We start from the raw sequence: 15841 nt of genomic DNA on the forward strand, positions 1-15841 counted from the left end.
GAGAAGGATGGTGGGATCCCAGGAGGATTCCTGCCAGGAAGGGATAGAAGGTGGGGAAAGGAAGGTGGTGCTGCAGGACCCGAAAGAGGGGTAGGCAGAGATAACAGGCCCTGAGGCTGCTCCAAGTCATTGAAGAAGGCCCTGGCGAAGCCTGAGGCCTTCGGCAGGTAAGGCCTGGTGGAGAGTTGGAGAGAGAAGAGGTCACTAAAAGGCCCCGTCCTTCCATGTGGGACCATTCCCGCTGCTGCCCCAGGCCTTATCACCGTGGTTCAGCTGGCAGTCCCGGGAAAGTGACCGAATCAGGGAAGGAGGGGAGAGGAATGGGGCCCATAGTCCTGGCCTGCCTCTTGCCAGCATTTGCCTAGAGCTGGCGGGGAAGGAGTGGCCAATGGCAGTCTCCACGGGGGCACGAGGGAAATTCAGGTGGGGGTCGGGTCAGTGAGACAGCCATGGTTCTCACCCCCCCAATTTCATTCTCATCTCCACCATTAACCCCAATATCCACCCCCACTGTTTTAAAACAGAGCAGGATATCCCGACGAAAGACTCACCTTGATGGCTTTCTTGACTTCAGCGGCATCGTACTTGGGGGGAGTTTTCAACAGGCCCAGCATGACGGACTCCAGAGGTTCGGAGAGGGCAGAGTGCAGGACGTCTTCCAGTTTCTGCAGATACAAAAAGCTTTTCACATCCGACACTTGTCGCTCAGCTATCTCCTCATTCCGGGGAAGGGAAAGAGCAAGAAAATCTTTCGAGTGTGACCGTCGCCCGATCCCAAAGCTACAGGATATACGGAGAGAGAAAAGGGGGGGGGAAGGAGCAGATGATCGCAGCACAGAGAAGGAGCTGACGGGAACAACCTGAAAATGATAGAAAACTGCTCGGTGATGTAAAAGGACATCGGCGAGAGACATTAGGGGAAGAGGTGGAAGCTCCTGCAGATGGAGATGTTCTGAGATGAAAGGGTCAGGGCCCAGGTACTGTGCACATGGATTTTCAGAAGGAGTCTCAGAAAAGGCTCAGAATAATTCAGATGTAGGATACAAGAGGAAATGTAGCAGCATGGGTAGAAAGTTGGGGGACAGACAGGGAACAGTTAGAGTAAATGGGTGTCACTGGGACTGGACAAGGGCGAGGGATAGTTGGATGTCCCTCAGGGTCGGTGCTGGGCTCACTTTAGTTCTCGGTCCATACCGATGATTTAGACTTGGGTACAGGGAGCATGGTAACAACATTTGGAGATGACCCAAAAGTAGGAGGTTTGGCAAACAGCGAGGACTGGAAAAGACTTCAGGAGATTAGAGGGAGTTTAGTGCGATGGGCAGACAGGTGGAATTTAACGGAGAGGAGTGAGAGATAATGCATATTGGGGAGGAGAAACAAGGAAATGGATTATACATCAAAGGAAAGACACTGAAAGGAATGGATGAACACAGAGAGCCTGGAACTCAAATACATAATCCCAAAAGGTGTCAACACAGAAAGATCAAGTCATAAAAAGTACTTTCTATATTATAAATGAGGCACAGTGTACGAGAGCAGTGGTAAATGGGACATAGTGTACGAAAGCAGTGGTAAATGGGGCATAGTGTACAAGAGCAGTGATAAATGGGGCATAGTGTACGAGAGCAGTGGTAAATGGGACATAGTGTACGAGAGCAGTGATAAATGGGGTATAGTGTACAAGAGCAGTGGTAAATGGGACATAGTGTACAAGAGCAGTGGTAAATGGGACATAGTGTACGAGAGCAGTGATAAATGGGGTATAGTGTACAAGAGCAGTGGTAAATGGGACATAGTGTACAAGAGCAGTGGTAAATGGGACATAGTGTACGAGAGCAGTGGTAAATGGGACATAGTGTACGAGGATAGTGATAAATGAGACATAGTGTATGAGAGCAGTGGTAAATGGGGCATAGTGTACGAGAGCAGTGATAAATGGGGCATAGTGTACGCTAACAGTGATAAATGGGGTATAGTGTACAAGAGCAGTGGTAAATGGGACATAGTGTACGAGAGCAGTGGTAAATGGGGGATAGTGTACGAGAGCAGTGGTAAATGGGACATAGTGTACAAGAGCAGTGGTAAATGGGGCATAGTGTACAAGAGCAGTGGTAAATGGAACATAGTGTACGAGAGCAGTGGTAAATGGGGCATAGTGTACAAGAGCAGTGGTAAATGGGACATAGTGTACGAGAGCAGTGGTAAATGGGGGATAGTGTACGAGAGCAGTGATAAATGGGGCATAGTGTACGAGAGCAGTGATAAATGGGACATAGTGTACGAGAGCAGTGGTAAATGGGGGATAGTGTACGAGAGCAGTGGTAAATGGGACATAGTGTACGAGAGCAGTGGTAAATGGGACATAGTGTACGAGAGCAGTGGTAAATGGGACATAGTGTATGAGAGCAGTGATAAATGGGACATAGTGTACGAGAGCAGTGATAAATGGGACATAGTGTACGAGAGCAGTGGTAAATGGGACATAGTGTACGAGAGCAGTGGTAAATGGGACATAGTGTACGAGAGCAGTGGTAAATGGGACATAGTGTACGAGAGCAGTGGTAAATGGGGGATAGTGTACGAGAGCAGTGATAAATGGGACATAGTGTACGAGAGCAGTGGTAAATGGGACATAGTGTACGAGAGCAGTGGTAAATGGGACATAGTGTACGAGAGCAGTGATAAATGGGACATAGTGTACAAGAGCAGTGATAAATGGGACATAGTGTACCAGAGCAGTGATAAATGGGACATAGTGTACGAGAGCAGTGATAAATGGGACATAGTGTACGAGAGCAGTGGTAAATGGGACATAGTGTACGAGAGCAGTGATAAATGGGACATAGTGTACGAGAGCAGTGGTAAATGGGACATAGTGTACAAGAGCAGTGATAAATGGGACATAGTGTACGAGAGCAGTGGTAAATGGGGGATAGTGTATGAGAGCAGTGGTAAATGGGACATAGTGTACGAGAGCAGTGATAAATGGGACATAGTGTACGAGAGCAGTGGTAAATGGGACATAGTGTACAAGAGCAGTGATAAATGGGACATAGTGTACGAGAGCAGTGGTAAATGGGACATAGTGTACGAGAGCAGTGATAAATGGGACATAGTGTATGAGAGCAGTGGTAAATGGGACATAGTGTACAAGAGCAGTGATAAATGGGACATAGTGTACGAGAGCAGTGGTAAATGGGACATAGTGTACGAGAGCAGTGATAAATGGGACATAGTGTACGAGAGCAGTGGTAAATGGGACATAGTGTACAAGAGCAGTGATAAATGGGACATAGTGTACGAGAGCAGTGGTAAATGGGACATAGTGTACGAGAGCAGTGGTAAATGGGACATAGTGTACGAGAGCAGTGGTAAATGGGGGATAGTGTACGAGAGCAGTGGTAAATGGGGCATAGTGTACGAGAGCAGTGATAAATGGGACATAGTGTACGAGAGCAGTGGTAAATGGGACATAGTGTACGAGAGCAGTGGTAAATGGGGGATAGTGTACGAGAGCAGTGGTAAATGGGGCATAGTGTACGAGAGCAGTGGTAAATGGGACATAGTGTACGAGAGCAGTGGTAAATGGGACATAGTGTACGAGAGCAGTGGTAAATGGGACATAGTGTACGAGAGCAGTGGTAAATGGGACATAGTGTATGAGAGCAGTGGTAAATGGGACATAGTGTACGAGAGCAGTGATAAATGGGACATAGTGTACGAGAGCAGTGGTAAATGGGACATAGTGTATGAGAGCAGTGGTAAATGGGACATAGTGTACGAGAGCAGTGGTAAATGGGACATAGTGTACGAGAGCAGTGATAAATGGGGCATAGTGTACGAGAGCAGTGGTAAATGGGACATAGTGTACAAGAGCAGTGGTAAATGGGACATAGTGTACGAGAGCAGTGATAAATGGGACATAGTGTACGAGAGCAGTGATAAACTTGTACAAAACATTAGTTGGGCCACAGTTAGAGCACTGAGTGTAGTTTTGGGCCCCCATTATAGAGCATCAATTTAAAATTCTCACGACGACAGTGGGGTGGAGGTTCGATGATATTTTTTATGCAGAGGGTTGCTGGAGATTTGTCACAGGGAGCGATCGAGGGAGGAACCATCCTATCGTTAAGGGAACAGGAGATGAGTATTTGATACAGGACGATGGGGAGAGAGTGGGGCAGTGGGATTAGTCCTGGATTGTTCTAGCAAAGAGCCAGCACAGACACATTGGGCCAAATTGCCATCTGCGCTGTGAACCAATCAGGTTATACGTGTTTCATCTGCTGTGGTTGTCCAGGAAAGTTCAAGTGATAGGCTGCTGGGAATAGGGATGGAGACCAGCCAAAGAAGGGCATCCTGCGGGCAAATGGGACTCTGTGGGGAAATGGGCCTCTGTGGGGAAATGGGCCTCTGTGGGGAAATGGGCCTCTGTGGGGAAATGGGACTCTGCAGGGAAATGGGTCTCGGTGGTGAAATGGGACTCTGCGGGGAAATGGGTCTCTGTGGGGAAATGGGTCTCTGCGGGGAAATGGGTCTCTGCGGGGAAATGAGGCTCTGTGGGGAAATGGGTCTCTGCGGGGAAATGAGGCTCTGTGGGGAAATGGGTCTCGGTGGGGAAATGGGTCTCTGTGGGGAAATGGGTCTCTGTGGGGAAATGGGTCTCTGTGGGGAAATGGGTCTCTGTGGGGAAATGGGTCTCTGTGGGGAAATGGGTCTCGGTGGGGAAATGGGTCTCTGCGGGGAAATGAGGCTCTGTGGGGAAATGAGGCTCTGTGGGGAAATGGGTCTCTGTGGGGAAATGGGTCTCGGTGGGGAAATGGGTCTCTGCGGGGAAATGAGGCTCTGTGGGGAAATGAGGCTCTGTGGGGAAATGGGTCTCTGTGGGGAAATGGGTCTCGGTGGGGAAATGGGTCTCTGCGGGGAAATGAGGCTCTGTGGGGAAATGAGGCTCTGTGGGGAAATGGGCCTCTGTGGGGAAATGGGTCTCTGTGGGGAAATGGGCCTCTGCAGATAGTAGAAAGGGGAGGGGTTGGGCCTGGTGGTGGGATCATGTTGAAGGCGTCAGAAATGGGAAAAGATGATCGGATTGGTGGAGTGGGGAGTAAGGTCAAGGGAGACCCTGTTGTGAGAAGATGGGGAGGAGATGAGAGCAGAGGGACAGGAAATGGGATGGATCCACATGATCACCCTCGATACGGAGGAAGTCGGGGAATTAAAGTTCTTCAAGATGAAAACAAATGCAGCCAGGCAGAGGAGGGTGGGGGATGGGGACTGGAGTAAGGTAAGGGCCGGAGACCATTGTCCAGGCGAGGGGCCGGAGACCATTGTCCAGGGGAGGGGCCGGAGACCATCGTCCAGGGGAGGGGCCGGAGACCATCGTCCAGGCGAGGGGCCGGAGGGAGGTGGGGGGCCGGAGACCACTGTCCAAGTGAGGGGCTGGAGGGAGGTGAGGGGCCGGAGACCACCGTCCAGATGAGGGGCCGGAGGGAGGAAGGCGAGGGGCCGGAGGGAGGCGAGGGGCCGGAGGGAGATGAGGAGCTGGAGATCCATGGGGAGACAGAGATGGCCAGGCCAGAGAAGCTGAAATCATTAAAGTAGCAAAGCTCATCAGGGGAGTGGTGGAGATGGGCTGGGGAGAGGCTGGACAAGGGAGGCGGGGGGAAGAAGATGAGAGCTCAGGAGCAGGCTGCAACACTCGGGTTACTGGGACAGCCCATTGGGGAGGAGCTAGAAACGGGCGACTGGAGGAGAGCACGGTCGGAGGCAATGGGAGGAAATGTGCATCGGAAGCAGTCTGGGAAATGGTGTCATTTCTGAGATCAGAACCTCGGCTGAGTGGGGACCTCACCACCAACAATCAGGGACAGTGCAGCCTGTTACTCGTCGTGGAAACTCTGTGCTATTGAAAATTTAGAACAAAGTGAACTTGTTCAAACACCCCCGTTAGATGGAACGGCCGTCCTTTATGTTTGGTGGAAAGCTGCGAATGTTGAGATACTCCGAGCGACCAACAGGAGGGAATATTCACCACAAAACATTGCAGTACAAAGCCAGATTGTTCTTTTATTCATTCTCAGGATGTGGGCGTCGCTGGCGAGGCCGGCATTTATTGCCCATCCCTAATTGCCCTTGAGAAGGTGGTGGTGAGCTGCCTTCTTGAACCGCTGCAGTCCGTATGGTGAAGGTTCTCCCCAGTGCTGTTAGGTAGGGAGTTCCAGGATTTTGACCCAGCGACAATGAAGGAACGGCCGATATATTTCCAAGTGGGGATGGTGTGTGACTGGGAGGGGAACGTGCAGCTGGTGCATTAGGGTTCCCTTGTAGGTGGTGGAGATCATGGGATTACTTCCCTTGTAGGGTCTTCCTCGTTGCTCAAATGACATGCATCTCCCACACAGCACAGCAGCAAAGCTATGATTGTGAACCACAGCTGGACTCCCCACACGATGCCACAGGCAGGGAGTCTGGGTCAGAAGACAGAAGGACGAGGACAGGGAGGCTATTGATATTAGTGTTTGTTTGATTCTGGTCTGCAGTGATTAACTGATGTCATACTCAAATTACATGTTTATTCCCCTCCTTCCCCCCGGAAAGACTCTTACAGTCAGTGCACCGACTCTCGTCTGACCTCTGACCTCACTGGACCCTCCCCCGCATCGGCTGGTGTGTTCTGTGCCCAATGGGGAATGGTGCCCAGAGCTGGCCGATCTCTGGCCCGGGATATTCTACATTCCGACAGTTCAGGTTCTGCGTCTTCACCTGGTCGAGTGTTGAACACTCAGCTACAAAGAGTCTCTCACCTTCTTCGCCCTCCTTTCATAAGCGAAAGCCACATCCTGCCTTTGTGCATTGCTCCGTTTGGTCAAAACATTGATGATGGCGTGTTCATCAACACCTGGAACAGGGAGAGAATATTACAGCTTCAGCTCATCACTCCATCAGGGGCCACTACGGTACATCTATATGTACAGTACAGGGCCGTGTGCCGGTATATGTGCAGTACAGGGCCGTGTGTTGGTATATGTGCAGTACAGGGCCATGTGTCGGTATCTGTGCGGTACAGGGCCGTGTGTCGGTATCTGTGCGGTACAGGGCCGTGTGTTGGTATATGTGCAGTACAGGGCCGTGTGTTGGTATATGTGCAGTACAGCGCCTTGTGTCGGTATATATGTGCGGTACAGGGCCGTGTGTTGGTATATGTGCAGTACAGGGCCGTGTGTCGGTATATGTGCAGTACAGGGCCTTGTGTCGGTATATATGTGCGGTACAGGGCCATGTGTTGGTATATGTGCAGTACAGGGCCGTGTGTTGGTATTTGTGCGGTACAGGGCCGTGTGCCGGTATATATGTGCGGTACAGGGCCGTGTGCCGGTATATATGTGCAGTACAGGGCCGTGTGTTGGTATATGTGCAGTACAGGGCCATGTGTTGGTATTTGTGCGGTACAGGGCCGTGTGCCGGTATATGTGCAGTACAGGGCCGTGTGTTGGTATATGTGCAGTACAGGGCCGTGTGTTGGTATTTGTGCGGTGCAGGGCCGTGTGCCGGTATATGTGCAGTACAGGGCCGTGTGTTGGTATATGTGCAGTACAGGGCCGTGTGTTGGTATTTGTGCGGTGCAGGGCCGTGTGCCAGTATTTCTATAGCGTCTTTCACATTCTTAAGACATTCCAAAGCGCTTTACAGCCAATGAATTACATTTGAAGTGTAGTCACTGTTGTAATGTAGGAAATGCAGCAGCAAAGTTGCGCACAGCAAGATCCCACAAACAGCAATGAGATAACGGCCAGATAATCTGTTTTTAGTGATGTTCGTTGAGGGATAAATTTTGGCCAGGACACCGGGGGACCTCCCCTGCTCTTCTCTTCCTCGAAATAGTGCCATGGGATCTTTTACATCCACCTGGAGAGGGCGGACGGGGCCTGGGTTTAACGTCTCATCTGGCAGTGCAGCACTCCCTCAGTATTGCACTGTACTGGAGTGTTAGCTCGGATTATGGGCTCAGGCCTCCGGAGTGGGACGTGATCACATGACTATCTGACTCAGAGGCCACTTCCTGTTACCCACTGAGCTGCAGCTGACACCATGACTCAACACAGACTGACAGAGGAGTCTCTCTCTCTGACCTGCACTGGCTCATTAATAGAGGGCGATGTTCAGACCAACCCAAAACCCTTTGATGAATCAGCCAGGTACAGCCTGGATCAGAATAATCACGACATCAAGTTAAAGTTCGACCTTCCGCCAGACGCCATTACCACTGTCGAGGAGATGAGAGTTTTATGAGCCAGCAGAGTCCGGCCTGGCCCACATGCTCACCTTTGGTTTTGATTGCTCGCTCCAGCTCCGCAGCGTCGCTGTCTGCATTAAAATTAGCAAAAGGTTTCACCGTGGCTCCAGCAGCTGTCTGAAATACAGACCGCAGTTTAACCTCTTGGTTAGAACCCTGGGGAACCCCTCCTCACAGCCCTGGGGAACCCCCCCGTCACAGCCCTGGGGAACCCCTCCTCACAGCCCTGGGGAACCCCTCCTCACAGCCCTGGGAACCCCCCCGTCACAGCCCTGGGGAACCCCCCCGTCACAGCCCTGGGGAACCCCCCCGTCACAGCCCTGGGGAACCCCTCCTCACAGCCCTGGGGAACCCCTCCTCACAGCCCTGGAGAACCCCCCCGTCACAGCCCTGGGGAGCCCCCCCGTCACAGCCCTGGGGAACCCCCCCGTCACAGCCCTGGGGAACCCCTCTGTCACAGCCCCTGGGGAACCCCCCCCGTCACAGCCCCTGGGGAACCCCCCCCCCCGTCACAGCCCCGGGGAACCCCCCCCGTCACAGCCCCGGGGAACCCCCCCGTCACAGCCCTGGGGAACGCCCCCGTCACAGCCCTGGGGAACCCCCCCCCGTCACAGCCCCTGGGGAACCCCCCCCCCCGTCACAGCCCCGGGGAACCCCCCCGTCACAGCCCTGGGGAACGCCCCCGTCACAGCCCTGGGGAACCCCACCGTCACAGCCCTGGGGAACCCCCTCCGTCACAGCCCTGGGGAACCCCACCGTCACAGCCCTGGGGAACCCCCCCCGTCACAGCCCTGGGGAACCCCCTCCGTCACAGCCCTGGGGAACCCCCCCGTCACAGCCCTGGGGAACCCCTCCTCACAGCCCCGGGGAACCCCCCCGTCACAGCCCTGGGGAACCCCTCCTCACAGCCCTGGGGAACCCCTCCTCACATCCCTGGGGAACCCCTCCTCACAGCCCTGGGAACCTCTCCGTCACAGCCCCGGGGAACCCCCCCGTCACAGCCCTGGGAACCCCCTCCATCACAGCCCTGGGGAACCCCTCCTCACATCCCTGGGGAACCCCCCCGTCACAGCCCTGGGGAACCCCCCCGTCACAGCCCTGGGGAACCCCTCCTCACAGCCCTGGGAACCTCTCCGTCACAGCCCCGGGGAACCCCCCCGTCACAGCCCTGGGAACCCCCTCCATCACAGCCCTGGGGAACCCCCCCGTCACAGCCCTGGGGAACCCCTCCTCACATCCCTGGGGAACCCCTCCTCACAGCCCTGGGGAACCCCTCCTCACAGCCCTAGGGAACCCCTCCTCACAGCCCTGGGGAACCCCTCCTCACAGCCCTGGGGAACCCCTCCTCACAGCCCTGGGGAACCCTTCCATCACAGCCCTGGGAACCCCCCCCGTCACAGCCCTGGGGAACCCCTCTGTCACAAACTTCCTACCAAACTAAACGCTTTTATTTATTCATTTCTGATTAGGGGTTGCCAACTGTCCAGGATTGTCCTGGAGTCTCCAGGAATTAAAGGCAAATCTCCCAAACGGTGAACAACAACCGGGAGAAAAATCACAGGGATATTAAAAAATTGTGTTTTTTTTTCATTTTTATTTATTTGTTAAATAAATAGTGGACGTAGTGAAAAAAAAGGCCGTTTGACTGACAGCCAAGAATCAACCAATCGGGTATCGAAGAGTCAGATTGCTTTCCGATTGGCCATGGGAAGGCGGGGCACCGCAGGGATGGACATGCCGGGCGACCAATGGTGGGCGTGTGGGGGGCCGGGGCTCCGCGAGAGCGGACGTGTCGAGTGACCAATGGCGGGAGTGCGGGGGTGGGGCGGTTGGAGGTCATGTGATGAAACCTCCAGGAATCCGTCCAACCAGAGTTGGCGACCCTACTTCTGAATGTAATTGCGTTGGTGCAAAGCAACTGAAAAACTGCAGCACATTTTCCACCCAAAGGAGATCAACAATTGTCAAAATCAAACCGAGGGACCAGGGAGTGTGGAGTGTGGGCTTCCTGTGAGCTGTGGATTTGGTTCAGTGCGTGATTTAAGTGGGAAGAGGCTAAAAATCTTGCTGGGTGCCCTGGGCGCTATGGACGGGGATCTGACCTTGTCGAGCACGTGGGGCAGGTTGGGGTGGGGTCTGGGCTGGGGCTCCTCTCAGTCTTTGGGGTTAGGGTTTGGAATGTCTCTGGGTGCCTGTAGATTTGGGGGTCTCTGGGTCTAATTTTGGGAACACTTGAAATGGGGACCACAGTACAGGATCAAAGAGCGATGGAGAGGAGACCGCGAGAAGGAGAGACTCACAGAAAGAGGGAGAGAAAAGAGACAGAAACAAACGCGGGGACACACAGAGGAGAGCAGGAAAAATGAACAAGAGTCAGAGGGCGATAAAGAGAATGGCTGACCAACAGACAGAAAGAACAAGACAAAGAATTTGAAGACGGGAAATAATTGGAAACAGTCAAAAGACAGAACGGCTTGTCGAGAATTTCTGCCCATGGGCGACGCCCTGGAAAGGAACTCAGTTCATTGACTGGAAAAATTCTTTTTCTTTTTTGTGCAAGGGCCAAAAGCAATAAAAGGAAAGGGTGTGACACTGGAAACAAAGACTGAGAGAAGCAGCTGAATGATTCTCTTGGCCACAGGCTTCTCTCGGCCCTCAATGGGACAACTTGACGAGAGAAAAATAACTTTACAAAAGTCTGGGGGGAGAGGGAAAACGGACTGAGCTCATTACTTTCCAAAGTCCCTGGTCAGATTGTGAGTGAGGGGCAGGACCCAGAATTGTAATGTTCTGTTCCCGAGCTGAGAATTCGGGCTCTGGGAGTCCCCATCGACAATAATATCACACTTTCGTTATCACTGGGTGACAAACCATCTCCAAAACCAACGTTCAGCCAAAGACAACAACATAACGGGACATGACTTTGGAAAGGCAAATTTCGGAATTGAGAAAAAAATCTCAAAGACAAAACGAATCAGGAACTCAGAGTTGAAAAATGCCACGTTTGCGGGTTGAGAATGGGGAAAGGGAATTTACTCCGGTTTAAACATCTGCAACACAAGAGCACAAGGGGCTAATGAGGAGGTTAGAATACAGGCTAAAGGGTACAAGAAAACAAGAGGAGAGAACTGGGGATCCTGAAAAAAGGACAACTGAGGAGAAAAAGGAAGAGAGAAAGATGTCTGATGGAAGCAAGAAAGATTTTAAAGCTCAGTTAACAAAAGAAGGAAGGGAGTGTTAGAGGGTAAAATGGGTAAAACTATTACCGATGAGGGGGTTAAGGCAGGTGTACTGAGTGGATCCTTAATATCAGTTTCTACAAAGAACTTCGAGTCACCGTGAATTTGGGAGTGACCCGTAGAACATACAGGAGTGAAGAATGCGTCACTCAGGGACTGGATGGATTAATCCCCTGGATTAGAGTGGACACATCCTGGAATCTTCAAGGAATTAAAGGAGGAAATTACTGATGTTTTGTTAAATATTTCCCAGAGCTCTACAGATACTGGATTATTGGAAGTGTAACCTGTGAGCCTGGTTATTACAGGCCAGCTAGATGGCGGTGTGCAGATCGATGGGGGGGCCAGCTCTACAGCATGTGATGGTCTCCTGGTCACCTTACCTCATAAAGGGTATAGAAGCATTGGAAAGGGTTCAGAGAAGAGTGAGCAGGAAGATTCTAGGCCTGAGTGGCTACGTTAGGGAGAAAGGCTCAAGCAACTAAACTTATTTTCAAAAGATGGAGAGGGGACGTTATCCAGGTCTGCAAATAATGAAAGGTGGAGATAAGGTGAATGTAAGAAAATTACACAAATATAAAATACACCAAGTTTGCAGTTTAGAAAAACTTCCCTCTCTTCCTCCTGCTGCACACTTCCTGAAACTAGTATCAGAAAACCCACTCCGTAATAAACCTGCAATTCTGGTGTTGTATCCGAGGCAGGGCACCGCGAATCCGAGGCAGGGCACCGCGAATCCGAGGCAGAGCACCGCCATGTCCCCTGACCGTCTGTAAGTGATGCTCTGCTGGATCTAGGCCCGTGAGAAAGAAAGGAAGGAAAGGAAGGAAGGGAAGGAAGGGAAGGGGGGTAGGAAGGGAAGGGAAGGGAAGGATGGGTGGGGAGAGCAGGAGGCACTGGTCAGTCAGACTGATGGGAGGTATATTTTTGCCACTGCTGCATCAGCCCAGATGTGCAAATCAGTATCCAGGCTCCCATCCTTTGGAGCACTCGAAAGGTTCGGTAAAATGGAATCGTGGCATATTTGGTGGTAAACAGGGGTTAAATTGCGAGAACCTGGTGAAAACGTCATGCTGTGTATCAGTAGGTCAAACCCTGCCGTTGTGTCTCAGGTTTAGACTGGCCGTTGATATTGTTTCTATGAGGGAAGTGTCTGCCCACAGATCGCCAGCTTTACATTGCACAGTGAGAGGGAAGAGGTGATGGAAATACCACCGAGACAAATATGATAATATTTGGAGAAGAAATCAGTTGCCCAGGGTGGGGCTTGTGGAGGGTGAGAATCACCGGATTAATCCTCGGGAATCGAGGGGGCAGCTGAAATTCGTTAGTGTTCCCGATGCCTTGTGTAGCTTCTGAGCAAGTGAGTCAGTCCCTCAAATATTATCATTACATTGTTTTATTAGCAATAAATAACAAAGAGTGTTTGTCATCACAATATGACGTCTGCATGTGTCCCACCCCAAACCAAGCCCCAACCCTAGCCCCATCCCCAACACCAAGCCCCCCCCATATCCCACCCCAAACCGAGCCCCACCCCTGGCCCCAGCCCCAGTCCCACCCCCTGGCCCCACCCAAACAGTTTGAATTTCGAGTCAGAGTCTCACCTCATGGCCGCCCAGACACACTTCGGATAAGATGTCGTGAATTTGTGCCATTTTGCTCACAGATCACACTAGGACCAAAAGAAAATCAAATATCAAATCACTCAAACAGTCCTCAAAATGGGGAGTCACACAATGCAGTAGGTTAAAGGGGTCCTCAGTTCTATCCGCCAGTACTGGTCTGTACATCAGTCCAGTTAATGATCATTAACAAACCCTCACAGGGGACAGGACACTGAGGGGAAAGAGTGAATCATTCCCCCCCCAAACAGGGAGCGGGACCCCTCTCACAATAAAGCCCACATCTGCCCGAGCTGGCTTGTTGAAATGCTCCTATTGCACAGTGTGTGAGTGCAGTTGGACATCTCACTCCACCCTCTCTCAAACTCTGCTTTCTCACAAGCTTTTACACCGAGCAGGTTAATTAAAGCTCTTTGTGTAATGAGTTGTGTTAGTCGGTGGAAGTCGCATAGTCCCTAAGCATCTAATCCAAGTCCAACACTGATATATGAGCAAGGTGAGGGACAGATTAAAACTTGTACAGGGCCGAGCGTTCCGTAAACACTCCCTATTACACAGGATGCATGGAATGTGCATGTGGGCAAAAACCATAGCAACGGTTAACCTACTGAAAACTTCCAACAGTCGCTGACACAGACTCCTGGCAGAACATGTAAACCGCAGCTCATGAACAAACCAGCCCACAGTCAGGGTAACGCTGCACTTTGGTCTGAACCGTAATGCTCGCGTCAAAATCCAGCGAATGTCACATCTGCGAGTCGTTATGTGCAGAAAGCTCAGGGAATCGATAAATGGAGCGGGGCCGAGTGCTTTTAATTTAAATCGAAAACGAGAGCAAATCCAGTAACTTTGAAAAGTGTTGGTGGGAGTTACACTAAAACAGAGGACTCTCCCCCTCCTTTCCCCCTCGGCCGTCTAATTCACACTTTTCATTTTCTCCAAAATCCCGGAGACACACCCTGTGTCTGTAATTTCTCCAACCCAGTCTGTATTAAACTGTGTTCATATTTTGTTCCCATTTCAAAAACCTTGCAGTCCAGAGATTAAATCTCTGCGTTGCGAACGTGCCAACTTGTGCTGAGAGTTTCTTCATTATTTTTAATTGAATGTTGATCTAAAACACAAACCGTTTCTCGTCTCGACTTGAAGAATGTAAAATTCTGAAGGGGTGGGGCCGAGTGATCAGAAACTGTTTGCAGTGGTTGAGGATCTGGAATGAGGGGATATATGATTAAATGAGACAGATTCAAGATAGAGAGCAGGAGAAATAAGTGTAGACAGAGGGTCGTGAGGGGGTAGGGTGTACGATGGGGTCTGGTGATTGAGGCAGAGACTATGTTAACTGTTAAGAACAGGTTAGATGATGGAAAGGGGATTCTAGGAGTAGGGGGCACAGTCTAAAAATTAGAGCCAGACCTTTCCGGAGTGAGATTAGAAAACATTTCTACACACAAAGGGTGGTAGAAGTTTGGAACTCTCTTCCACAAATGGCAATTGATGCTAGCTCAATTGCTAAATTTAAATGTGAGATAGATAGCTTTTTGGCAACCAAAGGTATTAAGGGATATGGGCCAAAGGCAGGTATATGGAGCTAGATCACAGATCAGCCATGATCTTATCAAATGGCGGAGCAGGCACGAGGGGCTGAATGGCCTACTCCTGTTCCTCTGTTCCTAAAGGAATGAAGAGAGACTTGTATTTATAAAGCACCTCTCATGACCTCAGGACGTCGGAAAGTGCTTTATAGCCAAAGATACGGGAACAGAGCAGGAACTCAGGATCGGGACACTGCTGGTGTGGACGATAAATGCTGCCATGGTCTGGATGGGCCGAGCGGCCTGTTTCGGAGTGTAATTTCTGTCATTCTACGTGGTCCCATCTTCGAATCCAGCTGCTCAGGAGTCTGGTGCAGGAAAAAAAGCAGGTGGATGTCCAGGATGGAGACCAACCCCCCCGAGCAGTGCTCCAATGGGGAGGGAGGGGGGTCCCTAGAACCAAACTGTTCACTGCCCTCCCCCTCCCAATCCCCGGACTATGGGCACACCCATCCCCCATTGCCAGCACCTACAGCCCGGGAGAGAGTTGGATCTATGGATCTATGAAGTCATTGTTCACACCCGAGAGTGTAGAGTGCCCGGGGGGGTGGGGATTGTTCACACCCGAGAGTGTAGAGTGCCCGGGGGAGAGGGGATTGTTCACACCCGAGAGTGTAGAGTGCCCGGGGGAGAGGGGATTGTTCACACCCGAGAGTGTAGAGTGCCCGGGGGGAGGGAGGAATTGTTCACACCCGAGAGTGTAGAGTGCCCGGGGGGGTGGGGATTGTTCACACCCGAGAGTGTCGAGTGCCCGGGGGGTGGGGATTGTTCACACCCGAGAGTGTAGAGTGCCCGGGGGGGTGGGGATTGTTCACACCCGAGAGTGTCGAGTGCCCGGGGGGTGGGGATTGTTCACACCCGAGAGTGTAGAGTGCCCGGGGGGGTGGGGATTGTTCACACCCGAGAGTGTCGAGTGCCCGGGGGGGTGGGGATTGTTCACACCCGAGAGTGTAGAGTGCCCGGGGGGGTGGGGATTGTTCACACCCGAGAGTGTAGAGTGCCCGGGGGGGTGGGGATTGTTCACACCCGAGAGTGTCGAGTGCCCGGGGGGGTGGGGATTGTTCACACCCGAGAGTGTAGAGTGCC

General features: G+C 51.8%; 1 protein-coding gene across 2 annotated transcripts in view; it reads right to left on the reverse strand.

Moving 5' to 3' along the window:
• The window catches only part of LOC137304654 (annexin A2-like), a 35372-nt gene that overhangs the window by 17815 nt on the left and 1716 nt on the right, over positions 1–15841 (reverse strand). For both annotated transcript variants that reach the window (XM_067973299.1, XM_067973300.1), the window contains exons 2-5: positions 13143–13210; positions 8326–8413; positions 6807–6901; positions 552–665 (exon numbers count right to left, since the gene is read on the reverse strand). In XM_067973299.1, coding sequence (XP_067829400.1) covers positions 552–665; positions 6807–6901; positions 8326–8413; positions 13143–13193 — 348 coding nt within the window. In that variant the 5' untranslated portion in view covers positions 13194–13210. The remainder of the gene's footprint in view (positions 1–551; positions 666–6806; positions 6902–8325; positions 8414–13142; positions 13211–15841) is intronic.

Source organism: Heptranchias perlo, chromosome 38 (assembly GCF_035084215.1).
Source record: "Heptranchias perlo isolate sHepPer1 chromosome 38, sHepPer1.hap1, whole genome shotgun sequence".
Lineage (NCBI taxonomy): Eukaryota > Metazoa > Chordata > Chondrichthyes > Hexanchiformes > Hexanchidae > Heptranchias > Heptranchias perlo.